The sequence below is a fragment of the Moschus berezovskii genome, chromosome 11 (assembly GCF_049115385.1).
Source record: "Moschus berezovskii isolate FMDL1 chromosome 11, NW_MosBer_1.0, whole genome shotgun sequence".
NCBI classification, from domain to species: Eukaryota; Metazoa; Chordata; class Mammalia; order Artiodactyla; family Moschidae; genus Moschus; species Moschus berezovskii.
The window spans coordinates 20,566,087-20,593,339 of record NC_142470.1 but is presented as its reverse complement, the minus strand read 5'-3'; the positions used below and the strand labels follow the sequence as shown (position 1 = coordinate 20,593,339).

The 27,253-nt window shown below is 45.2% G+C and overlaps 1 protein-coding gene across 2 annotated transcripts; it reads left to right on the top strand.

Annotated features, from left to right (window-relative positions):
• The first annotated feature begins 1,305 nt into the window (after nucleotides 1–1,305).
• On the top strand, nucleotides 1,306–18,640 carry E2F6 (E2F transcription factor 6). 2 transcript variants are annotated; one of them, XM_055400268.2, is made up of 7 exons: nucleotides 1,306–1,718; nucleotides 10,240–10,294; nucleotides 12,954–13,170; nucleotides 15,389–15,545; nucleotides 15,973–16,086; nucleotides 17,456–17,612; nucleotides 18,068–18,640. In XM_055400268.2, exons 1-7 carry the CDS (start codon nucleotides 1,620–1,622, stop codon nucleotides 18,115–18,117), a joined length of 849 nt encoding a protein of 282 aa, XP_055256243.1. In that variant the 5' UTR covers nucleotides 1,306–1,619; the 3' UTR covers nucleotides 18,118–18,640. The 2 variants fall into 2 exon arrangements, with proteins under 2 accessions (XP_055256243.1, XP_088697317.1); XM_088841191.1 differs by lacking the exons at nucleotides 1,306–1,718; nucleotides 10,240–10,294 and having other exon boundaries at nucleotides 13,063–13,170; nucleotides 15,357–15,545.
• The last annotated feature ends 8,613 nt before the right edge of the window (nucleotides 18,641–27,253 follow it).

Below are 27,253 nucleotides of genomic sequence, written 5' to 3'. Positions count from 1 at the left end.
ATCTCTGACTCTTTATGACCCTATGGACTGTAGCCCACCAGGCTCCTTTGACTATGGGATTCTCCAAGCAACAATACTGGAGTGGATTGCATGCCATCCTCCAGAGGATCTCCCCGACCCAGGGATTAAACCTGAGTCTCCTGCCTCCTCAGGCGGGTTCTTTACCACTAGTGCCACCTGGGAAGCAACGTTGTATTAATTACTGCTATAGAGCAAAGTGGCTCCAGTTTTCAGTTCAGTTCAGTGGTTCAGTCCTGTCCACTCTTTGCAACCCCATGGACTGCAGCACGCCAGGCCTCCCTGTCCATCACCAACTCCCGGAGTATACTCCCGGAGTTCAAACTCATGTCCATTGAGTTGGTGATGCCATCCAACCATCTCATCCTCTGTCATCCCCTTCTCCTCCTGCCTTCAATCTTTCCCAGCATCTGGGTCTTTTCCAATGAGTTGGTTCTTTGAATCAGGAGGCCAAAATATTGGAATTTCAGCTTCAGCATCAGTCCTTCCAATGAATATTCAGGACTGATTTCCTTTAGGATGGACTGGTTGGATATCCTTGCAGTCCAAGGGACTCTCAAGAGTCTTCTCCAGCACCACAGTTTAAAAACATCAATTCTTCGGCGCTCAGCTTTCTTTATAGTCCAACTCTCACATCCATGCATGACTACTGGAAAAACCATAGCTTTGACTAGAGGGGCCTTTGTTGGCTAAGGCAGTCCAAGGGACTCTCAAGAGTCTTCTCTAACACCACAGTTCAAAAGCATCAATTCGTCCAGCTTTAAACATTTCCTTTATCTCTCTCCTCCACTGGAACTGGAGATTGTGCCAAATTCAAAGAAGCAACTCCTGTGCCCACCACGATCTCCGACACCGTAGGGAATCATTTATTTCTCAAATTTCCATTTGGAAGGAAGAAAGAAGGACATGGAAAAAAAAAAAAAAGATGCACATCAGTCAATAATTCCACGACGGTTCGGGGACCAACACTGATGAATAAGCATCAGCAGTGGGCAGGTGCCTGAGATGTAGATTAACTCCCTGCGCACTGAAAACGTTCAGTTATTAGTGTGGTTAGTGTCAAGAACTCCGAGGGGCACAAGCGAGCTGTCCCAGCGGCCTGGGTCCCTCCCGCCCCGACCCCTCCGTCTGGACCTCCCGCACCACGTCTTCCTCTCGCGGTGCCGTCCTCTCCGCGGACTCCGCCCTCCGGGATTTCCCGGGCTCCTCCTCGTCCTGCCCCGCGAGGGGCCGCGCGCGGCTCGTGCGGAATGCTCGGGCGGCGGCGGCGGCGGTGCGCATGCGCACTAGGGGCGGCGGCGCACTGCGCATGCGGGAAGATGGCGAGACTGGCGTCCTGAGTTGCGCCGGTCACGGTGCTCTTTACCCCGCTGGCGTCCCACGTCCCGGGGCCGCGTCTGGTCCGCCAGCCCGTCTAGTTAGGCGGCGCCTCTGAGCCGTCCAGGGGCCCGGTTCCTGCTTGACGACGCCCCCTTCTCCCCTCCCGTCCCCCTGCCCCCCGCGCCCCGGTGTGTTGTGTTTGGGGGGCGTTGCCCGAGCGGAGCGGGAGAAGGCGGGAGAGCTCTCGGGGGTGCGAGGCGAGGAGCGACTGGCCGGGCAGCATGAGTCAGCAGCGGAAGCTGCCCAGCCTGCTCGTGGACCCGGCGGACGAGACGGTGCGCCGCCGCTGCCGCGACCCCATCAACGTGGAGGGCCTGCTGGTAAGTCTCCCCTCCCAGGGTGGGGGGCGGGGAACGGTGTGTGTGTTGTGGGGGGGGCGGTCCCCGGGCTCCAGGGTGGCCCCGGGGCTGCTCCCTGGGGCTCCCGGGATCTCGCACTGCCTGTCACGTCATCTGAACCAGAGCCGTCGTCGTCCGCTGAAACCCTTCGCCTCATCCTTTCCATGTGCTCCAAAATAACGTCGTCAGCCTCCTCGATCTGTCCTTCGGGCCACAGAGCAGTGTTGGAGAAAATTGCACAGCTTTGCCTGGCTCTGGCATGCTCTTCCATCTTTATCTTAGTGGGTCTCTGCAAACTCTCTTTTTCGTGTTCTCTGCAGCCTCGTCTGCCCGTTTCCTACTCAGCTGCAGCCGCTTAAAACCGTGTGCACACCTCACACGTCCCACCCCACGGCTCCCCCCATTCAGCACGTTGTCGTCTTCCATCCTGTTTGACAGCGGAAACGCAAGGAAGATTAAGACTCCTTGTGAAACCTTCAGTTCATCTGTTGCTCTGGAGTGCATGCAGTGTACCCTCCTTGATTATCAGGCCTTTTCCATGAAAAGAGCCCATCAGTTCCCATTTCTCCCCGCATTCTCCGTCTCTCTGCTGGTTTCTTCACAGTACTAGTGAATAAACATTTCCTGAAGTTAGATTATCCAGACACAAGGAGGACTCAGTGCTCCAAAAGAGTTGATGAGCGCCATCTCATTTAATTCCACACAGCGGTCCTAAGGGATTATTCTTGTTTGACAGTTGCCAAGATAGACTTGGAGATGTTAAGTGGTTTTTCTGTAGTTAGTAAGTAGAAAAGCCTGGCTTGAACCTCCCAGTGTCTGACTGTGGATGGTAAATTCTCAACTACTTAAAGTGAAGTGAGAAGTCGCTCATGCGACCCCATGGACTGTACAGACCAAGAAATTCTCCAGGTCAGAATACTGGAGTGGGTAGCTGTTCCCTTCTTCAGGGGACCTTCCCAACCCAGGGATCGAACCCAGGTCTCCCGCATTGCAGGCGGATTCTTTACCAGCTGAGCCACAAGGGAAGCCCAAGAATGGAGTGGGTAGCCTATCCCTTCTCCATTGGATCTTCCCAACCCAACCATGTCCTAAATTCCATTTCCATTTTGAGAGATCCCTCCTTTAATCCCTTATGCCTGTCCACCTACTATATCACTTCCTCTTCACAGCTAAACTCTTTGAAAAAGTTGTCTGCACTCTGGGTATTCTTGCTCACATCTCATTACCACCTTGACCTGCTGCTGGGGGAACCTCAGCCCTAAGCACAACTCTAGGACTGTCCTAATCAAGGTCGCCAGCAACCTTGTCAGGTCCAGTGGATGTGGTTTTAACACGGTGGACCACTGTTGGAAACTCACCATTGACGTCCCCTTGGACACCTGCTCTCAGCCCTCCATCTGCCTCTCTGGCCTCTCGTGTACTCGTTTGTAAACTCTTCCTTTTCCTGTCCCTTCCATGTTGGTCTTACTCGGCTCTTCAGCCTTCTCCAGTTTCTTCATGTGGGGTGTCATTCAGCACTCTTGTGACTTCTGTTACTATCTGTACTGGTGGTCTTACTCTTTTCAGTTCAGCTCAGTAGTGTCTGACTCCCTGCCACCCGTGAACTGTGGCACACCAGGCTTCTCTATCCATCACCAACTCCTGGAGCTTGCTCAAACTCATGTCCATCAAGTCGGTGATGCCATCCAACCATCTCATCCTCTGTCGTCCCCTTCTCCTCCTGCCTTCAATCTATCCCAGCATCAGGATCTTTTCCAGTGAGTCAGTTCTTCGCATCAGGTGGCCCAAGTATTGGCGCTTCATCTTCAGCCCTTCCAGTGAATATTCAGGATTGATCTCCTTTAGAATGGACTGGTTGGATCTCCTTGCAGTCCACGGGACTCTCAAGAGTCTTCTCCAGCACCACAGTTCAAATGCATCAGTTCTTCTGCGCTTAGCTTTCTTTATAGTCCAACTCTCACATCCATACATGACTACTGGAAAAACCATAGCTTTGACTAGACGGGCCTTTGTTGGGAAAGGAATGTCTGTGCTTTTTAATATGCTGTTTAGGTTTGTCATAGACTTTCTTCTTTTTATTTTAGAATTTGGTATAAGCTCTGAACTCTTACTCGAAAAAACACTTTATTTTGCATTTAATATCAGAAGATACACGTATCCCTTGAAGTTTCAGATAGTCTTATCCACTCTGGTAGGGCTTCTCTGATGGCTCAGTGGTGAAGAATCTGCCTGCTAGTGCAGGAGACATGGATTCATTCCCCTGGGTAGGGAAGATCCCCTGGAGAAGGAAATGGCAAACTACTCCAGTATTCTTGCCTGGGAAATCCCATGGGCAGAGGAGCCTGGCAGGCTACAATCCATGGGGTCACAAAAGTGGGACACAACTTAGCGACTAAACAACAACTATCCACTCTGGTAGTTTTGGTTACCATGTCATGACTCCCAAATCTGTAAATTGGGCTCAGAGCTTTCCAATTGTCTACTACACACCTCTACCTACATTTCAAACTCATATACCTGAAGTGGAATTCATTGTCTTGCTTAAGCAACAACTCTCAATCTCATATTGCAACAAATGGTACCACACCCTCCATATTGCCCTAGCTGGTATCCTATGCATCATCTTTCCGTTCCGTTCTGTCGCTCAGTCGTGTCCGACTCTTTGCGACCCTGTGGACTGTAGCCTACCAGGCTTCTCCGTCCATGGGATTCTCCAGGCAAGAATACTGGAGTGGGTTACCATTTCCTTCTCCAGGGGATCTTCCCGACCCAGGGATCGGACCCGGGTCTCCCACATTGGAGGCAGACGCTCTAACCTCTGAGCCACCAGGGAAGCCCATGCATCATCTTTACCTTTTCCAGATGGACCCCCTCCATCCTGTCTAATAGAAATTAGTCACCAGTACTTGCCACTTCTAGCTGTCATCTGCCTTTCGGATCGCTATCTTCTCAACTAGTTTTCCTGCTTCTCATCTTGCCCCTGATTTTTCTATATATTCTCCACATAGTAACTAACCATAATGGTCTTTTTATAGTGTATTTCCGATCACGTCATTTGGCTTAAAGAATCTATCATGGTTCCCAGCTGCTCTCATCATAGAGGAGAAACTTAATGTCATCAGACTCCTGAGTTTATCTTTGCTGAACTGCTTATGGTTGCTGAATTTTCCATATGTCTATATTCTTCTGGAATTCTGTATTTCTGCACTTCCCCCTTTAAAAATTTTTTTCTTTAGAGCACACTTTCCCTTATTACCTCCCGTGGTTCCCATTACAGGTCATTTGTGGGCAGCCTTGCTGACCCAGCCGGTGGGCTGGGCTGGGCACTCTTGTGAGCCTCCTGCGTACCCCTTCCTCACCATGGGGGCACTTCAGGCCCTGGGCAGCAGATCTGGCCTTTCATTGTCCCCAGCATATCTCGGGCTTCTTGCAAAAACAAAAAAGCTATTTTGGTAAATAGCTGTTAAGTGAATGAAGTAGGTACTCTCTAAATGTTTGAATGCATGAATGTTTATTTTCCTGGCTGTGAAATGGTGATTTCAACACCTCTCTCAGCATTTTTTAGAAAAATTGGAGAATGACTAGAAGTATTTAGTAAACTATGTATTATTAAATGCTATGCAAAAAAATAGTTACGTGTATAGCTGAGTATTTGATGTTCCCCCTAGGGGTAAATGGCTTGAAAACTGGAATTTTACGAAGGCACAACATGATTCGAGATAGAATTTAGTCTACACATTGAAAAATAAGGAAAACTTGCATGTCTGACTAGAAAGCATACCCCTGGAAAAAGGTATATGTCTGCAGAGCTCTTAAAGGGGTATTACTCCCCCAAACAGGCTGTTTCGGGACAAGCAAGCATCTCTGTATAGAGACATTTTTAACCAATTTATAAGCAGTGTTTTAAGATTTTAGCCCCTAAAACTCACCTTTTACTTCTTTCTCCTTTGAGATCTCAAATTGCAAAGTGTAGGTTTTGAGATGTGGGAACTTGGAGCATCAAGTGAAATGACTTGGAATGTGCTGACCTGCCCACCAGGAGCTGCTGGTTCTTAGAGAGCTGTGTGCACTGAGCGCAGCCTCAGTGGTTTCAGGATGGAGACAGACTAATAGACCTAATGAGTGGGAGGAGCAATTTGAGTATTTGACAGCCTCAATGGCTTCAGTTGGAGGCTCTGCCAAGATGGAAGCAAGCTAATAGACCCAAACAAGTGAGGAGAGCAGTTTGAGTGTTTGAACCACAAGCTTTTTAAGGAAGCCCAGTCTTGAGGTTTGGCTGCTACCAGGTTCTCCTTTGGGTTCCCCTGCTGGCTCAGCAGTAAGGAATCTTCCTGCCAATGCAGGAAATGCAGGTTGGATCCCTGGGTCTGGAAGATCTCCTGGAGGAGGAAATGGCAACCCACTCCAGTATGCTTGCCTGGGAAATCCCATGGACAGAGACACGCAGGCTACAGTCTCGGGGGGGTCACAGAGAGTCAGACGCTACTGAGCAGAGCAGGCTGTCCGTGGGCAGGTCCTCAGGGAAATGCCTGGGCATAGCTTCTCAGGGAGACTTCCTTGAAGGAACAGAAACATTGGCAGTGCCCCTAGGAGTGGGTTGTCAGCACTGGAAGCAGCAGCATCTAGTGCCATAGAAGGTTGAAGATGTTCCTCTGAGGACTGCCATCCTCGAGACGCTGAGAAGGTAAAAGATGTGTCCTGTACAGGAGCCGCTTTGAAAAGGTTCCCATTGGCCAAATCTGGGATAATTTGAGCCTCAAAATACCAGATTTTATGCTCAGAATAAGGTAGGAATTCAGGCTACTTCGGTGTAGCTTGTTAAGTACATCCTCAAATATAGTTCCTCCAGATCTTTAGGCCTGTGAGACAACGAAAAGCTCCTCACCTGTCTGTTGAATGTGGTTCACCAGAGTTAGCATAGCTGGGAAGGCTCACCAGGATTGTCAGACTAAGTCTCCCCAGGTGATAAATTTGTATTAGAAAACAGAACATGAGGCCTCCTCGTCTCAGTGATCCTTATGGATGGGATATCCAAGAGGGCACCTTTTCCCGGTGTCCCTATGTCTGTAAATACACGTTGTTGTTTATCAGTTGACGTCATCTGTGGCAAGATCCTATTTCACTCTTCCATTCATTAGTTTAACAAATGTTTACCAAGTGCCTGAATATGCCAAGAACTGTTCTGGTTCAAACAGGACAACAACAATAATAGTCTCTTATGCTTTCTTGGGATTTTTACAGTTTACAGAATTGGTCATTTGATCTTCACAATAACTTGGAAAGTGGGCTCTAATAGAGGTCTGTCCCTTCACTGTATTACAGGTGAGGGAAGAGTCTCCCTGCACCTGAGAAGTCCTGGTGGTCCTGAACCCCATCTTAGCTAAGAACTCTTGAGTATGAATGAGATGAGTGTGTCATGGCTGTGACACATTGGAAATCTCCTGAATTGTAGGTCTGTGGGATTTACACAATCTTTATTTGGGAGGTCTGCCCCTGAGAGGCCATGATGCTATCGTGAGTCCTCCAAAATAAAGAGATAGGGTTTTTTTGCTCGGTTAGGGAACCAGGGGCGGGGGACGGCAACCAAAATGAATGGATGTTGTTTCCCCACAGATCTCAATATAGCCAATGTGTAGTTTAGAGCAAAGAATGTGGGGGAAAGAAAGTCGTACGTTTTCATGTTATTAATTGAGGTACCATCATCCCCGTGCCAAGCCATGAATAGCAGCCTTCTAGATAAGGAGACCCGGAGAAGGCAATGGCAAGCCACTCCAGTACTCTTGCCTGGAAAATCCCATGGATGGAGGAGCCTGGTGGGCTGCAGTCCGTGGGGTCGCTAAGGGTCAGACACGACTGAGCGACTTCACTTTCACTTTTCACTTGCACACATTGGAGAAGGAAATGGCAACCCACTCCAGTGTTCTTGCCTGGAGAATCCCAGGGACGGGGGAGCCTGGTGGGCTTCCGCCTTTGGGGTCACACAGAGTCGGATACAACTGAAGTGACTTAGCAGCAGCAGCAGCAGCAGATAAGGAGACCAGAGGGAGGGGTCTGGAGCAGGGAAGGCACCCTTGGGGCACATGCGGAGAGCAGATGGGGAGGTAGTCTGAGTGGGAGCCTAGGGCTGCTGCTCTGTTAATCCCATCCATGTGCATTCTCAGGGTCGATTGTGACACTATAGTCATTGAAGTAGTGTAGCAACTTAGGGTGTTTGTTGATGGGTGTTTCAGGTCCCTGTGATGAGGATGGATTTTTTTTTTTTCTTTTAAGAATCTTGCATCAATAGTTCAACTCTGTTTCATAGTCTTTTAGCAGAAGGGTTGAATGTAAAACAGTGACAGCTGGTCACCCTGGTCTGAAGTTTGGCTTCAATAGGACTGCCCTTCAAAATGTCCTTGGTGGCTCAGAGGGTAGTCTGCCTGCAGTGTGGGAGACCCGGGTTCGATCCCTGGGTCGGGAAGATCCCCTGAAGAAGGAAATGGCAACCCACTTCAGTATTCTTGCCTGGAGAATCCCCATGGACAGAGGAGCCTGGTGGGCTACAGTCCACCGGGTCGCAAAGAGTTGGACATGACTGAGCAACTTCGCTTTCTTCCTCTCGGCGTGTCCCTGTTGTCAGCACTGCGCTGAGAGCCAGCCAGCAGAGTCCCTGCCCCGGGATGGGCTCTCCCCACTCTGGTTTTGCACCCAGCAGGTGCACCTGCAGGTGTTTAAATTCCAACAGCTAAATTAATTTTACAGTGGAATTCTGCTTCAGGGGAGTTATTCCGCGTCAAGTTAGCTTGCTGACAGATGCCGTCGTCTTGTCGTGAATGATGAGGGAACCATTGTGCAAGGCTCCTATAGTAACACCAGCAAGGAGAGAGCTGCTTAGCTGCTCGCCTCGCCTTCAGGCTTCCCCACTCCTCAGTCTTTTTGCCGTATTGCCACCGTTCTTGGATCTCTGACCCGTGAGCCCAAGGATGTCGTGTCTTGCTCAGAAATCTGTGGCATTTCTGCACTGGTTACAACCTAAAGGCCAAACTCCAGGGCATGACTTTCATAGTCCTCCGTGTCAAGCATGGTGCTGGCAGGCCCTTCCAGCCTCAGTGACAAGTTGATTTCACACTGGCCAGCCAGGCTGCCTTGTGAAAGGTGCCAGGTGGTTTGTGTTTCCATACCTTTATTCATGTCACTTCCTGCACCAAGAATTATTTATCCTCTCTCCCCAACTTCCCACAGGTTCCGCAAAATCTGGCTTGTCTTCCAAGGTTTGGCTGGGGGTCCCTCTCCTGAGAATTGCTGGCTACACCCCAGAGTTCTGGTGACTATGCTCTTAGAGCTGCTCATGAAAATCCTCTTCCCCCAGTTTTGCTGCAGCCCCATTGAGGGCAGTTTTTTCACTTAAACAGAAGCTAAACCTGCCCACAGCCTGTCTGGAGACACATGACATCATTACACTTTGTTCTAAGCAAAAAGTTAATACGGGTTTCTCTTTATTAGCCTCATGGTTAGGATTTATATATGTTTTGCAGAAAACAATTTTTAAATATACTGCAAATGTTCTGACAAGTTTATGTAAGCCTTCATAGCCTTCAAGTAGCTGGTAAAATGATGAGCATTGACAGTGGAGCTCCTGTTACACTAATTTCCTGGTTGCCTCAGGGATTTACAAGAAGTGTTTTATTAATACCGAAGTTTCCAGTTACATTACATGCATTATTTTCCATGATTAGAAATGCTGTTTTTACATTAATTACTGTGGGACTGCATGGCTGCTTGTGAAAATGAAAGTTTGTGAGCTTATTTCTCTGGAGCCACGTAACACTTAGTTAGCAAAGGGTGAGCATTTGTTCGTTTGGGTGTAGATCTCTCCTGCACCTTCCAGAGTCAGAGACAGATCCTGATCAGAGACAGAGTCTTGATCACCTCTGAATTCCCCTTTATCCCCAGTACCTGATACAGTCAATAAATTAATGTCCTTGTAGTAGTAAGTTCCAATATTCGCACTCCTCTACTGCCACCACCCTTCCTTTCTCTCCCCACTGCCTCTCTTTAACCTCTGATTCCGTAGCTATGGGCTTCCTTTGTGGCTCAGCTGGTAAAGAATCCGCCTGCAATGAGGGGAACCTGGGTTCGATCCCTGGGTTGGGAACATCCCCTGGAGAAGGGAAAGGCTACCCACTCCAGTATTCTGGCCTGGAGAATTCCATGGACTATACAGTCCACGGGGTCACAAAGAGTCAGACACGACTGAGCGACTTTCACTTCCACTTTCCATACCTATGGAGGCCTGTGCAGTTTCAGAAACGCAAGTGTAAACAGTGTCAGATGTGATAACAGCATAAATAGAGTTTAGGAGAAGGACTGGTTTCCTCACACCACAATTATTTCCCAGGGTAAAAAAAAGGACAAACCTTTGTATTATCCAGTAAAATGTTGTTCATTTGCTTTTTTTTTTTCTGCTATTCATTTGCTTGTATTTAAGTTACTAAGTTAAATTTCTATGTCTTCTTTTTTCCAGCCATCAAAAATAAGGATTAATTTAGAAGATAATGTACAATATGTGTCCATGAGAAGTAAGTTGATTCCTGAATAGGTTTTAGGTTTTGCTGTTTGACTTCAGTGATTTATTTTAAAGGTACCTGAGTTGATGAGTAACTTAAAATGTACTATTTGTAGACTGAAATGTCAAGCTTGGAATTTCAGCAAAATCTCCTGAGGTTGTGGGCTGTCAATGCACACGAAACTGCACAAATGCCAGTTTATTCTTCATTGCTTTGGAGATGTCTTTTTTTCCTAAATGGTCCATGTTCAGGGATATTTCCTAGAGTTGTGTGAGAGCAGTTGTCGTCAGTGGAACTGAAGGCGATTTGGCAACAAACGTGAGGACAGTCTTTGCCCTCCTGGTTTCCCGTGGCTCCTGTGCTCTTTCCATCTGCTCCTGTCCTAATCTCAGGGGCTAGACGGTGCCGAGACACCCAGTGTGAATCTGAACGTCAGCCTTCATTTCTCCTCGGCAACCCCCACAGTCCCACCCATATCTGGCCCCCAGTTTTCCTCTGGAAGCGTTTCCTTCGTCTGCCCCATGCCATGACTTAGACTCATGTCTCACATGTATTGAGCTCATGCAGTGCCTAGCCTGTATTCAGCTCTTTGAATGGATTATCATAGCAACTTTTCAAAGTAAAGGTATGAATTATTATTCCTATTCAATAGACAAGTAATAGAGGCCCAGGGGGATTAAGTAACTTGTCCAGTCAGGATTCATCCCCCTGCTCAGATTTGAGCGTGCAGTCTTATCCCTGGGTCAGGTTCTGCTTCCTGCGCAGGCCGCCCTGGCACAGCTGCCCACACCGGTCGTCTCTGCCAGGCCTTCCCCGCTGCCCATGGGGTCTCTAACACAGAAACACGATGGTGATTTCACTCAGCCAGACAGATGGGTTGATTGAATCTGAAGATAGGATTCAAATTATATAGTAAATAATTATACACAGGTTAACTCTTGCCTTGGTCAAGAGTCAGATGTAAATGTTTTTAAAGTCATAATTTCTCATTTATAATCTTGCAAGGTTTTATGGAGTGGTGACTATCTTCTACTTTTTTAAAAAAATTTAATTCCTATTTAATCCTGTTTAATCTTTAAGTATAGGAGTAGTCTCCACATAGAAGACATTTACGTTATAAAATATGTCCTTTGGTTTCTTGGAGTAACCACCAGTGGTCTTTAAGTTGAATATAATATCATAGAGGTTCTGGAGAAGAGCGTTTCTGATTGAAGATAGGATGCCTGTTTCCTTTGAAGCATTCTTTGGTGTGCTGTGAAGTAGGAAAAGACGTGCAATCACTCCACACCAGGAGGACAGCTAAATTATTTGTAGAATTTATTTCCTCTGCACACTAAACCATAAGAACTATTATTTTAGTATCAAACTGGGAAAGATGGAAAGAGTGATAATATTCAGTTTTGGCAAGGGCAAGAGAGGAGGCCCTTATAAACTTTGTAAAACTGATCGAACCCACATCCTGAATAGCACGTTTGGCAGCATTTAAAAATATGTTTTTGCTCAACAATTCCACATCTTGAAACTTATCTAAAGGAAACAAAGACGCATGCAAAAATTTAGCTTCTAGCTAAGGGTCGGACACGACTGAGCGACTTCACTTTCACTTTTCTCTTTCACACATTGGAGAAGGAAATGGCAACCCACTCCAGTGTTCTTGCCTGGAGAATCCCAGGGACAGGGGAGCCTGGTGGGCTTCCGTCTATGGGGTCACACAGAGTCGGATACGACTGAAGTGACTTAGCAGCAGCAGCAGCAGCAGGAGATTCATTGAAGTATTGTGCAAAATAGTAAAATTAGAAATAATTTGAATTGCCAGCCTTGGGCTGAGTTGAGCAAATATTCCGTGCAGTTAAACATGCAGCCGTAAAGAATAAAGTTGAAATAAATTTGTTGACATATCAGAATGTTCATAATACTGAATTAAAAAACAATATGTTAAAAAGTGGTATGTTTCTCTTCTCGTTTTTTAAGACTATATATATTCACATGTTGACGTGAGCATGTGACAGTGTGTGCGTAGTGTCAGGGGGTATCTGGGAAACCATAGTAATGAATAAATGAGGGAATTAAAGAGATTTTTCCCTATTATTTTGCTTATCTATTAGTATAGGGTAATGAATATTTTAAAAAATAGTCACTCCACTTTCCCTCAAGATATATCCTAACCATGCTAATTAGAAGACTGATTTGAGCCCTTTACAGATTTCATCAGGTTGGTTTACACTATGACACATATAGGGACATTTTAAACATTTTTTTAAAGCTAAATCTCTCTTTGCTTCGTAAAGAATTTCTTGACTTGAGGACTAAATGAGAAATTTAATTCTAAACATCATTTCTGATCCTGTTCCTGAGAGCAGTATGGATACAGATGCAGGGTCAGCATTTATGTCTGATATGATGCCGTTCAGATCCACATACTCACTGGAAACTGGTTACATATTTCAAATAGTCCTTTAAGTCTAACGCTTTGTTTACCTGGAATAGGCTAATAAGTTTTCATCCACTTTGAGAAGTAGATTTTGTAAAAATTAGCTATGATTTGTTCCGTGGGTAGAATATCTGTAGATGTCTGTGGTTATTGATCAAGAAGAAATAAATGGCCTTTTTAATGAATTGAGAAAGAAATGCTATTTAAAATTTTACGAATTGTGTTTGTTTTGTTTCCCAGAAGCACTAAAAGTGAAGAGACCTCGTTTTGATGTATCACTGGTTTATTTAACTCGAAAATTTATGGATCTTGTCAGATCTGCTCCTGGGGGCATTCTTGACTTAAACAAGGTTGCAACGAAACTGGGAGTACGAAAACGAAGAGTGTATGACATCACCAACGTCTTAGATGGAATCGACCTGGTTGAAAAGAAGTCTAAGAATCATATTCGATGGATGTGAGTTGTTTTCAAACTTCATGGTTTTTTTTTTTTCTCCTCAACAAGTGACAATACTGTCCTTAAAACAAACTAGATACTATGAGTGGTTGTTTTTTTTCCCCCCTCAGTTCAGTTCAGTTTAGTCACTCAGTCGTGTCCGACTCTTTGCGACCCCATGAATCACAGCACGCCAGGCCTCCCTGTCCATCACCAACTCCCGGAGTTCACTCAAACTCATGTCCATCGAGTCGGTGATGCCATCCAGCCATCTCATCCTCTGTCGTCCCCTTCTCCTCCCACCCCCAATCCTTCCCAGCATCAGAGTCTTTTCCAGTGAGTCAGCTCGTCGCATGAGGTGGCCAAAGTATTGCAGTTTCAGCTTTAGCATCAGTCCTTCCAATGAACACCCAGGATTGATCTCCTTTAGAATGGACTGGTTGGATCTCCTTGCAGTATAAGGGACTCTCAAGAGTCTTCTCCAACACCACAGTTCAAAAGCATCAATTCTTCGGCGCTCAGCTTTCTTCACAGTCCAACTCTCACATCCATACATGACCACTGGAAAAACCATAGCCTTGACTAGACGGACCTTTGTTGGCAAAGTAATGTCTCTGCTTTTTAATAAAAGCCATATAATATCATCCCAGTATTATGGAAAAGCTGAGTGGAGTCATGATTAGTTTTAGGAATTTCACTTTTCAAGGTAAGTGGGCATCTGATTGTGTAGGAATTAAAAAAATATATATTTCCTCAGTTCCAGTTGATCCTTGATACCAGGGGGAAAATCAGTTAAGGCGGTAAAACAGTGGTTCTTGCACTGGAGTGTGGTGAACACGGAGAGGCCTCCTCCCAAGGGGCTGTAATTCAGTTCTGGGAGAAGGCAGATACCCGCCTTCTTAACAGCAACCCCCAATGGTTATGGTGCAGGTCAGGCTTGGAAACACGATTCCTGGAATATTAAAAAAAAATCAGGAGGCTGCCTATCTCAAAGTCAATCGGTATGATTAGGAAGGATTTCAGGGAAAGAAGACCTTATGGTATAAATGTAGATATTACATATAGATAAGTGTGGGGGACACACAAAGGAAGGGAGCTGTTAACAAGACACAAGTATTTTGAATCAGTAAGAAGCAGTTCCAGCATATAAGTACCTCGATACCTTGCAGGCAAAAGAAAAATCTACCAGCAAAGATCATTAAATGATTCTCAGTAGTTAACTTCGCTATTAGAGGAAAGGGGTTCAAAAAGGAGGTTATTTTTTTAGTAGTACAGAAATGCAAGTTGAATTCTAATCTGAATAGTTTGCTGAATAATAACTAAGATTTTAGGGGCTAATGTCAGACTGTGTTCTAAATCATTAATTAGAATCAGATTTGAGAACTAGCGAGCAAAAGGTAAAGTTGTAACAGCCTCTCCCCTCTTAATTTTCTATAAAGATCAAAGAAAAGAATGAGTATCAGTAGTTGCTCAAGTCACATCATATTGGGGCAGACCGTAATAAAATAAATCTTTGAAAAAATATCATTATATTCAGGTAGAACCAGATTAAATATGCACTGTAGGGAAAAATTAAGACAGAATTTGAGAAGATGAACTGTCGTTTGGCCAGTTTGTGCTGTTTTTCAAGTGTAAAAACTAAAGGGTTAAAAGAATGTCACTTGTCAAAAGGGCTTTTCCCATGGCTCAGTAGGTAAAGAATCCACCTGCAATGCAGAAGACACAGGAGATGCTGATTCGGTCTCTGAGTCAGGAAGATCCCCTGGAAGAGGAAATAGCAACCCAGTCCAGTATCTTTGCCTGGAAAATCCTATGGACAGAGGAGCCGGGCAGGCTACAGTCCAAAGGGTGGCAAAGGAGTCAGACACGACTGAGCACAAACAGGAAAGGATAAGAACTTGTCAAAAGTCATACTGTGGAAAGTAAAGCTGGCTGAAACCGGGTGCTGCTGACTCAGGTCACTGCTCACTCAACTTCAGGAAGCTTTCCGTACAACTTCTGATTTCCAGAGGGTTATGATGTTGGTTTTGTGTTTAAAGTTTCTGTGTCAGGGAATAGAAATGGGGACAAAAACCAAAGAGAAGTAATGGTTGTCTAGAAAAACAGGAGAACAGGAGTGGAGTTTGTTACCTGTTGTGGGAGACACCAGGTATAAACATCTGGAGACATTCCAGTAACCTAACTTGTATTAATTTGTAATCTCCCAGATATTGTTGATGGTGATCTTTCTCTTTTAAAGTGGATCTGATCTTAGCAATTTTGGAGCAGTGCCCCAACAGAAGAAGCTGCAGGAGGAGCTGTCTGACTTATCAGCAATGGAAGATGCCCTGGATGAGTTAATCAAGGATTGTGCTCAGCAGTTGTTTGAGTTAACAGATGACAAAGAAAATGAAAGATATCCTTTAATCTGTACCTTTAAAAAAAAAAAAAAAATTCTCCCAAAGCAGTTACCTTAAATAGTAGGCTCAGCTTGGAAATTTAATTAATATATTTAAGATACAAAACCAGACCTTTAGAAGTGAATGAACTGCCATAGAAATGATACTGAAACTGCCTTTCCAGGCCACCAAGCCTGACACAGTTGGATGGTCTTGCTCTTCAGGTCAGTGTCTCTGGGACCAAAGGGGGAGATTGTCTTTGATTCTGATCTCCTCCCAAGTCTCCTAGACAGTTTTGCTGCCCTGTTCCCCGTGCTGCATGCAGAAGAATTCTTTTGAGTTACATTGTAAAACACTTCATGAAATCCTAAGGATCGTTGATGAAAGAGTAAGAATTACATTTAATCTCCACCCTCTGCTTAGAGACCCTTAACTGATTTTTACACTAGCGTATGTGACGTATCAAGACATTCACAGCATCCAGGCCTTCCATGAACAGATTGTAATCGCAGTTAAAGCGCCGGCAGAAACCAGATTGGATGTTCCAGCTCCTAGAGAGGTAGGTAGCCCTGCTTTTGTGTGTGCGCACATGTGCATGCATGTTTGTGTGTGTGTGCGTGTGCTTAGTTGCTCAGATCATGTCCGACTCTTTTGCCACCTAATAGACTTTAGCCCGCCAGGCTCATCTGTACATGGGGATTCTCCAAGCCAGAATTCTCCACCCCACCTGTTCTTAAGAAGGTTTAAAGGGAAACGGGCTTCCCTGGTGGCTCAGCAGTAAAGAATCCGCCTACAGTGCAGGAGATGCGGGTTCAATCCCTGTGTTGGGAAGATCCCCTGGAGAAGAAAATGGCAACCACTCCAGTGTTATTGCTTGGAAAGTCCTATGGATGGAGGAGCCTGGTGGACTGCAGTCCATGGAGCACAAAGAATAGGACACAACCGTGTGACTAAACAACAACAAAGGGAGGCAAGCCAGCTACTTCAGCTGTGCGTTGTTGCAGTGCCAATAACTTAATAACTAGTGTGTGCATGTTAGCTGCATGCCTGATCCACGACTCAAGGCACTTCACCCATTTTAATGTGTTTAATGTGTTTTGAGTAACACAGCAAACTCTAGTCATGATTATTGTGAGAAATCTAAAGCACAAGAAGATAAACTTTCTTACCATCATACAGTGAGTGAGAGAAACAGAATCCAAACCCAGACAGTTTGGCTTCAGAGTCTGTTCTTAGTCATTGTACTATTATGGCCTCTTAGAGGAATCACCAAGAATTGGCCTCAGTGTTAAGATCCAGTGCCAAACAGGGCTCTGGGGAATTAACTCACTAACCAAACTCATAAAAGACTCACGAACAGAGGATACTAAATTAAACATTTAAAATGAAAAGTAAAATTACTGTGTAAGTGGAAACGCTGTCAGATGCTTGCAGGAAAGTTTGAGTTGAAAGATACTTGTTGGTAGATGCGTGGTCAGGGTGGAATCAGAACCAAGGAGTGAGACCCTTCTTAGGACGGATGGAGTGCTGATGGCCTGATAGACCTGTGAGTGCTGAAGTCATGTTCTCTTCATTGCAGTAGGGGACTTAACCTCCCTCAGTGAGGCCGCTCTCACCCACCTTCCCTTTTGTCCCCAGAATACCACAGTCCACATGAGACCCTAGCTGTTACTGGACAGTGTATTACAAACTTTTTGTTTATTCCAGTCACACTCAAATTGTGACTTCAAGGTGATGCTTCCTAGTGAGTGCTTCCTGTGGTTCAGGCGAAGCAAGTACATGATATTCTCAAATATATGACAGCAAAGAAACTACCTTTATGAGAATTTCCAAAAGTGTCCCTTGAAACTTTCACAGTTCCAGTAAGTGAAAAAATGTCATTCATGAATTCTCTCATTCATCTTAATGTTTTCTGTATCTTTTGCTAGGATTCTATCACAGTACATATCAGGAGCACCAAAGGACCCATTGACGTTTATTTGTGTGAAGTGGAGCAGGGTTCCCACTCAAGGAATAAAACATCAGACAGTGCAGGGACCTCTTCATCCAAAAGCAAGCCTTCGGAGTACCCTCAACCTGAGAAAGGTAAATAGGCCGATTTTGTTATTAGGAAAATTTAGGATTCTAACGATTTTTTTAATGTATACAGTTTTATATTATGGCCTTACAGGTATTTTTACTCTTCCTAGCTACAAAAACATAAGTTAAAAATTACAGGATAATTCTTACTATAGTTGCTTACTGTTTCTAATAACCCTGTTGTTAAATCCCATGTAATTTTGATATCCGTGAAAAGTTAGAATCGTAGTTGGTTTCGGAGTGTGGTCTCTGTAGAGACGGCTGTCTGATCCTCTGACCCAGGCCCTCAGGCTCATGCTTAAGTTCTGGTTTATTATTCTTGTGAGACTGGAAACATTATGCCACTCACGTTAAGAATATGGTTCTTGACCGAGGTCTTCCTATTTTGTCTTGAATGTTCTTTTAGCTGCCTGCCTTTGAGACCTTCATTTAAGATTTCTCCCGTGTTTATTATCTTTCAGAAGAAAATCCTCCACAGCAAAGTGAAGAAGTGCTTGAAGTGAGCAACTGATGGTGTTTGAGGGTCCGTGCATTGAGTCTCTTGGACTCCTGTGTGGACAAAGGTCCTCAGAGCAATAAATTGTGCCTGCGGTTTTCTCATTCTTGGAAGCCGCAAGAAGGCCAGGAGTGCCTCCAAACACTTTGCTCCTTAGATTCCTGGATAATGGCGGTTTCTGCATTTGAAAACAGCTCTTTTTATAATTATTCACTGCTTTTTTGCCAGTGCAGCAGTCATTTTGCCTACAGAAATTACTGAATCACACAGTTGTCACTGAAACAGACAGGCAGGCAGGGTGGACAGCTCCTCGTGGACTCTGCCCTCTGCCGCGCAGATCACGAGTCGTCATCACAAAAGAAGGTGCCTTACACGGGTTCATGTCTGCATGGATGGGTGTGCGCGCGCACCTGATGTGACGTCTTTGTACATATTTGTATAATGTCTAGATCACTTGTGAAATATGTCTAAGTGAGACTGTTCACCCTTGTATAGCCAAAATAATGTAAATATGGAAAATAACAAACGTATTCTCTAATTTCTGTGGTCTGTCTATAACTTATTAGAATCCTCTAAATGAGGGTTAGAGGAGAGTTTTTTCCCTAACTTCTACATGTAGAAGTACCATAAATATGTGTGCAGTTAAAAGTTTGTGGATTTAATGCAAGTATTTCAGTAGGTTTCCCAGTGCTAAAATTGGACTTCAGGCTCTTCTAGAGTCATTGTGTCCATGCAGACTGGTGATGTGCCCCAAGCTTTGGGAAAAGTGTAGAAATGCCATCAGCTCATGACTGAATTCCGTGCAAGACATGGAATTATTTCAGTCCTGGTGACAGTTGAAAACTATTTTAACCTTTTTTGCAAGATTTTGTAATATGTTTCTGTACGCAGTCTTGCTTTTCAACCAAAGGGGTTTATTTACGATGAGTCAGTGGTCCCCTGCCCTCTCTCCAGCTCTAGTCCCACGTTCCTGAGCACCGCGCTCTTTCTACCTCATCAGGTAAGTCATTACCACTCTGTGCCCCAGTTTACTCAGTAGTTTACCATTAGACTGTGAGCTCCTTGAGGGACTTTGTCTTAATCATTGTTAAGCCCAGCGTCTTGCGCCACTCCTGGCAATTGAAAAGCACTCGATAAATGTTTGAATAAATCGAGTGAGTGAGTGAATGGTAGAATTAGACTGATAATACTTGGCTCATACCATACAAGATTCTTGTATCATTCATATTCATATTTTAAACATCTCTTGCTTTCAAAGAAAGAATTGAAGCAACGTGAGATTAGGACCATGTAGAAAAAAGTTAGTTTAGGAGTAAAAAATCAACATGCTGGAAAATTGTGCTGAGTATTTAGGATTCGCACACCTCTGAGCTCCAGTGGCTTTTGCAGTCCTGTCCCTCAGCTGAACACCAGCCTCTTCTCTCCTCACAGTCCCTACCGGCTGCCTCTGCAGGCCTTGGCCACGAGGCAGAAGTTGTGTGTATAGGTTAAGTGCTCCGCGGAGGGTTCCAGGCTCTGCATTGTAGATTCGGCAGCTGTCAGTTACCTGTGACGGATAAACATGAGAGTGGATGAGGCCACCTAGTGAGAGGGTAGCAGCAGGAGAAGAGGAAAGGCCCGTTAGCGTTTATTTTAAGGGGAGGTACCCACTCCAGTTTCTTGCCTGGAGATTTCCATGGGGTCGCTGAGTCGGACCAACTGAGCAATTTAACACTTTCACCAAAGAAAAAGCCTTTCCCAAGAGAGAAAGAAGAGGAGGGAAAAAATGGCTAAAGGTGGTGCCCCCAAAACCCACAAAGGAAGCATGGCCACAGGTGATAGCATTTTTCTAAGCAGCAGTTCCTTGTGAAATGTGATGAAGTGTTCTACTTTGCAAATCATTCTGAGGGTAAAGCGAGATCATGTAAACAAAAGCCCTCTGTAAACTATAGGCATGTTACATAAATGAATCTTTTTCCTCACTCCCGCTTCTGGTGTTTGGTCTCTTCTTTTTACAACTGTTAAAGTAAACATCATTAAACCTGGCCTCCAGGCTCTTCCTGCCTGCTCTGTCCTGAACAGCACTGCCCATCTCTGTGTGCAGGCATACCTCATTTTACTATGCTTTGCGATACTGTGATTTTTAAAAACTGAAGGTTTGGGCCCGCTGTATCCAGCAAGTCCGTGAGCACTTTTCCTAAAAGCATTTGCTCATTTCATGTCTGTGTGTCACATTGTGGTAATTCTTGCAGTATGTCAATTTTTTTTCATATTGTTACATTTGTTATAAAAAGTTTGATAGATGAGTTACTTGTTATTGATGAAACAACATGATTTCTTGAGTTGGGATCTAATCTGAGTGAATATGCTGTGAAAATTGAAGTGACAACAAACGGATTGAGAATATTGTATAAACTTAGTTGATAAAGCAGCAGCAGGGTTTGAGAAGCTCGATGACTGTTTTGAAAGACACTTTACTGTGGGTAAAACATTAGCAAACATTGTTGCCTGCTACAGAGAAGTCATCTATGACAGCCAGAGTCAACTTCATTGTTTGATTTTAGGAAATTGCACAACCTTTGTCCACCAATGTAAAGCCATATCTCCAATCAGCATTATTAATAATGATAGAGTCACTGTGACCTCCATTTCTCAGACCTCTGTGTCTGTCAGTTAATTCTGAATGTGGAACGGGAGGAGGAATGTTACTTCTTGGGAAAAGAACCCATGTTAGGATTAAATTCAGCTGCAGGTAGCAGGAAACAACCCCCAAATTATAGTGGCATAGAAGATGCAACTTCTCTGTCACTTCCGATGGTCAGGGTTGGTGTGGCCTCCACGAGGACAGGGACCAGGGCTCCTTCCAGGTAGTTCTTCAGGTGTGGCTTCCAATACCAAGGTCGCTTCAGAACCCAGAAGAGCCCCGGACATGTGTCTGTATACTAGCCAGCAAGCAGGACGAAAAGAGAGAAGGGTACACCTCTACTTGAAGACACTTCCTACACCTCTCATTAGGTTACACCCGGCATAGCCCCTTAGATTTAGAAGTGGAATCTTCATTGGTGGAGTGGCAGCCCCATGTCCAGCTAACACAGAGTTCTATTGCTGTTGAAGAAAGAAGAATAGATACACAGTGGGTTAGACGTGACCATCTTATTCTCCCATCTGGGCAGGAAGACAACCTCCTAGTAAGACCACGTGAGAAGTTCTGGCCAGTTAGCTACGAGGAGGCAATGATGTGGTGAAAAGACTACACATCATTCTGCAGTAGCTGTTCCTGCCCCAGCAACCAAAAGAGTCGTATGTTGTAGGTGATGCAACTCTAAGATCCTGGGGTCCCCGTCAGCCTGGATCCCTGAGACTGTATGGAATTGTCCTGACAGTCTGCGTGCAGCATGAAATGTGTCAAATCATTTTGTTTGGAGCTGATAATTTGTTACTGTGACATAATCAAGCCTATCCTAACTAGTATGCTTTGGGACAACCAGTGGTCTCTGCTGTGGGGTTCCCCTGCTGGCTCAGTGGGTAAAGAATCTGCCTGCAATGCAGGAAATGAGGGTTTGATCCCTGGATCGGGAAGATTCCCCTGGAGGAGGAAATGACCACCCACTCCAGTATTCTTGCCTGGAAAATCCCATGGACTGAGGAGCCTAGAGGGCTAAGCATACACAGCAGTCTCTGCTACAAGTCAGTAAGTGAAAGACTCAAAACAGCCTCACACCAAACCAGTGTTGTACCTTTGGCACACCCCCAATTGCTGTGGGTTGCTTCTGAGCAGTAAAATTTAACTGTCGAATCTATTGGCTATTAGCGTCATGGGAGTCGAACACGAATTTGTGTAATGATTGCCACCTAGTGGAAGATTAACAGTTGTCAGATCTCTTGTTTCCAATTAAGCAGATGCTGCTTGAGAATGAATAGCATTGACTAAATTTTCAGAGCCCATTCTTGGTGATACAGTGAATTCATACTATTGCATGTTAAGCTTTAAATGAAATTAACTTGGGAAGAAAGAAATTACAACTGTTACGGAATCAGCATTATATTCTAGAGTGTGTCCTTGTCTCTGTTCTTGCCATAATCTAGTCTGCAGACATCTCGTCTTCACACCTCTCAGAACATCATGTCGGTCCATGCATCAGATCTGTTGAACAGAAAGTAACAAATGCCTTAGATGTTTTCAGTAAGATACATTTGTTCCGAAGATGGTACAACACGCACTTAATACCAAGTATCCTATCAAGCAGGGTCCAGTAGAAAAACCACAGTAGGTATTGCTTCAGAGGGAGTTAATACAAGGAGGCTGAAGTAGCAAAAAGGGACCTCGAGGTAGCAAACAGTAATAGTTCAGGGAGCAGGTGCCACCCGCCAGGATGAAGTAGCATTCCCATAACGCGGGAGCCCACAGGAGAGGTCTTCACATCTCTGGAGGAGATGCCACACCAGTGCTCTGGTGAAGGAGACACCCAGCTAGTGATTGGTGCTCAAGTCTGATCGGGGAGAGACATTGGTGCACACACTGTTAATGGGGCCACAGCCACTAGTGCTGGCCCTTCCAAGAGGACACCATGGCTGGAGCTGGAGTGACTAAAGGCACCTGCAAACGAGCCACTCAGCGCTCTGTCACTGCAGGGATGCTGACAGGAGCTAGATAAAGGGAAGTCTCTTCTCTCCTCTTGCGCCATCCATTCTCCCTCCACTGCCTCCTTCTCAGCACACAGCCAGCTCTCAGGAAGGAAGGGCCATGGAGTCTGCAGGGCCCAGCCCCAGGGCAACAGAACAGAAGGGTGGGCTTGGATCTAGGAGAGGAAACTTCCTACTGTAATGGCCCCAAGGTGTGGCAGCCCCAGCCCTGCCCTTGGCCAGCTATGGCATAAGAGAAACCACCCTGTTAATCTCACCTGGAGGCTAACTAAAATTCCATCAAACCATTGACCCTTGATTAACACAAATCCACTTACATGTGGATTTTTTTTCAACAAATACTGCAGGATTATATGATCCCAGGTTGGTCGAAGCCACAGATGCGGAATTCACAGGGGAACCACAAACAGGAAAACAGACTGTAAAGTTGTGTGTGGTGGCTCAGTGGTAAAGAAACTGCCTGCCAATGCAAGAGACCTGCCAATCAGTTCAATCCCGGATCCGTGAAGATCCCACATGCCTCTGAGCAACTAAGCCCATTGTTACTCAGTTGCTAAATTGTGTCTGACTCTGCAACCCCATGGACTGCAGCATGCCAGGCTTCCCTGTCCTTTATCATCTCCCAGAGCTTGCTCAAATTCATGTCTGTTGAATTGGTGATGCCATCCAACCATCTCGTCCTCTGTCGACTCCTTTTCCTCCTGCCTTCAGTCTTTCCCAGCAGCAGGGTCTTTTTCCAGTGAGTCAGCTCTTTGCATCAGGTGGCCAAAGGACTGGAGCTTCAGCTTCAGCAACAGTCATTACAGTGAACATTCAGGGTTGATTTCCTTTAGGACTGACTGGTTTGATTTCTGTGCTGTCCAAGGGACTCTCAAGAGTCTTTTCCACTAAGCCCATATGCCACAATTCTAAGCCTGTGCTCTACAGCCTGGGAGTTACAACTACTGAGCCCGTGTGCTGCAACTCCTGAAGCCCGTGAGTCCTAGAGCCCTTCTCCACAACAGAAGTCACTGCAATGAGAAGCCCAAGCACCACAACTAAAGAGTAGCCTCCACTCTCCGCAACTAGAGAAAAGCCCGCACTGCAGTGAAGACCCAGCACAACCAAAAAGAAGTTATTTTCAGCTGCACAGGGTGGGTGCCCCTAACAGTGTTCAAGGGGTTGCTCTAGTTCTCCTTGCCTATGATTCTAAATTGATTCCCGAGTCTAAGATGACCTCAGTGACCCTCAGTCCAAGCAGATGGCTGTGATAGGGGAAGTTTCTGGGAGATCTGCATTCTGATGGTATGTGATGGTAAGACGGTTTGAACTTGTGTAAGTACAAGCCAGTCCCATTGGGAGCAGTCGTCTCCCTCCTTCCTCTCCACTCTCCTTTACTGAGATGAGGATTGGTCGCAATGATTCATGGCTCGTCTCCAAGGTTACCTTACATTCTCTGTTGTGGGTGCAGGAACTGTGGGGAAGGTAGGTAAATACCTAGTTCTCTTCTATTTATAGCCTGAAACTCTGCTGAGAGGAGGTAAAACCTTACAGTCGTTTTAAAACCCAGGAGTGGTATCTACAAAGGTGGCCACTTCAGCTGTTTACACTGCCCTGAAGTGTGGGGCCAAGAATGCAGCCCACGGGTCTGTGCCCTGAGTGTGTTCCAACACAGAGCCACTCCGCTCATGAATGGAGCGGCCATGCGGTTGGGCTGGAAAGCACGGCCCAGCATTTTTGCAGCATTTCAGTCCTGAAGCATAGGTGCTGTGTAGGCAGAAAGAAAAGCAAACCATCCAACCCACATTAGACTGGTAACTGATCTTCTTTGCCTATTTTTCTCGAATTTACTCTAGGTGTTCCCAAAGGCAGCTGTTGTAGTGGAAAAATAAAGAGCAAGCACGAAATTGATGGGGTGGAGGGAATTATTTTCAGGTTTAGCCAGAGTTCCGTGAGGTTTCTTACCTTTAAGTGTCTTTTGTCGCCTGTAATCAATTTATTTATGAAGAGAGAATTTCAAATCCCAGAGTGTAAGTTTTACTCATCTTTTTGTCCCACTTTATTCCTACAGGGTCAGTCAGCCTCTTTTTGATCACGGTTTATTTCTTTCCTTCCATTTTAACAACTTAAATTCTTTATTTACATTGCTCAAACGTTAAAAAGGAGCCACAAAAGCTCTCTTAAAAATACACTCTTACCTACTCATCTAATTGCCTCATACTTTTGACTTCTTTTTTATAATTTTTTGAGCTTATTTTTAATTGAAGGATAACTGCTTTACAATACTGTGTTGGTTTCTCCCATACATCAATGTGAATCGGCTATAGGTATACACATGTCCCCTCCCTCTTGAACCTCCCTCCCACCTCCCACCCCATCCCCCCTCTAGGTTGTCACAGAGCACCAGTTTGATCTCCCTGATCATCATTTCTTTACCCTAAAAAGTGAATGGATCTTCTGAAATATGCACCGATGGCATTCTTAATTTAAATGGGGTTCCATCAATACTGGGGCTTCCTTGGTGGCTCAGAAAGTTAAGGATCTACCTGTAATGTGGGAGACATGGGTTCAATCCCTGTGTCAGGAATATCCCCCTGAAGAAGGGAATGGCACCATACTCCAGTATTCTTGCCTGGGAAATCCCATGGACAGAGAAACCTAGAGGGCTGCAGTCCATGGGATCACAAAGAATCAGACACGACTGAGTGACTAACAGACTTCCATCAGTACTGGAAGCAGGGGGAAACAAAAAGCAGATGACATCACCAATGTGTTACATGGTCCTCAGCTCATTCAAGACAAATCTAAGAATCATAATGGATATGAGTTGTCTTCAACCTTTTCATTATTTTTAAGCTTTGGTCACAGAGGAATTATGTTGCTATTAAAAGCTGAATATGATAATAATGGGAAATTATGACATATTAAGAAATAAATGGATGGTCAATAAAGGTGAACTGCAGGCAGGGATCTATAAAAGACTGAACGTTTCTGAGTCCTCCTGAGACCAGCTCTGTTACAGGCATTTGAAAGATAAAAGCCAGCAGGACTTGGTCCCTGCCTTTACCCACAGCACTGGGAGAGAGCGGCAAACAAGTGACCCCCACCCAGGAAACAGGAAGGGGTGAGAATTAACCAGGTGAGAATGGAGTGGCTGACCTGAAGGGCAGCTGGAGGGCCCCAGACAGAGCAAGAGGAGGAACACTCCAGATGAGGCAACAATATGTGCAGAGGCAGAGAGAGAGGTCAAAGGACAGCAAGGATGACGTTCAAGCTTCAGCGCACACACAGATGCTTCCTGACAACACTTCCCTCACTCCCCTGCAATACACTCTTCCACGGGTTTCATTTTTTTGAAGACTTCATAATTCTCAAGCTACAATTTGAAAAGCATTGTGATAGAGCCTCCACGACGCTCTAGTCACTGGAGAATAAACCTTACCAGTTAGCGGTGAGGTCAGGCTGGGATCTTAGACAATAGCACAGTAATCCTAGTGAGAGCCCCTTAGAGTCAGGAAGACTGGAATCTGTTTCCGTTCCGCAGACATGTGTTGCACATTGTGCAAGTGTTAGATTCGTGCAGACAAACAGGCAAGGTCTCCACCTTCTAAAAGGGGGACAAAGGGGGCTTGAATCCAGGATCTTCCACTTAATGGCAAAGGCCCATAAGTCCTTTACTTAACCTCTCTGAGCTCAGGGTCATTACTCATTAAAATGGTCAGCCTGAGGTGGGAAACGTGGCACCTGGCTTAGAATAAGCATTCAGTAAATATCAGGTTGTTAGTTCTAAAAGGTCTTGTAGGTCTTCATAGAAACATTCAACTTCAGCTTCTTCAGCATTACTGGTCAGGGCATAGACTTGGACTACCAGTTTGCCTCAGAAGCGAAGAGAGATCATTCTGTTGTTTTTGAGATTGCATCCAAGTACTACATTTCAGACTCTTTTGTTGACTACGATGGCTACTCTCTTTCTTCTAAGGGATTCTTGCCCACAGTAGTAGATATAATGGTCTAATGTGAAGATGCAAAGAGCTGACTCATTTGTAAAGACCCTGATGATGGGAAAGATTGAAGGCAGGAGAAGGGGACAACAGAGGATGAGATGGTTGGATGGCATCACCGACTCAATGGAAATGAGTTTGGGTAAACTCCAGGAGTTGGTGATGGACAGGGAGGCCTGGCGTGCTGCAGTCCATGGGCTCGCAAAGGGTCAGACGTGAGTGAGTGATTGAACAGAACTGAAGTAAAGTGAAATATCAGGTTTCTCCCTGCTGGTGTGAAGGGGGCTTGAGGAGAGAAGTTACAACTGGCAAGGAAACAAGATTTTTTTTTTTAATGTATTTTACTGAAGTACAGTTGATTTACAGTGTTGTGTTAAACTCTGCTGTACAGCAAAGTGATTCAGCTATACATATATTTTCTTTTCATATTCTTTTCCATTATGGTATATCCCAGGATATTGAATATAGTTTCCTTAACTCTACAATAGGACCTTGGTGTTTATCTATTCTATATATGATAGCTTGCATCTGCTTATTCCAAATCCCCC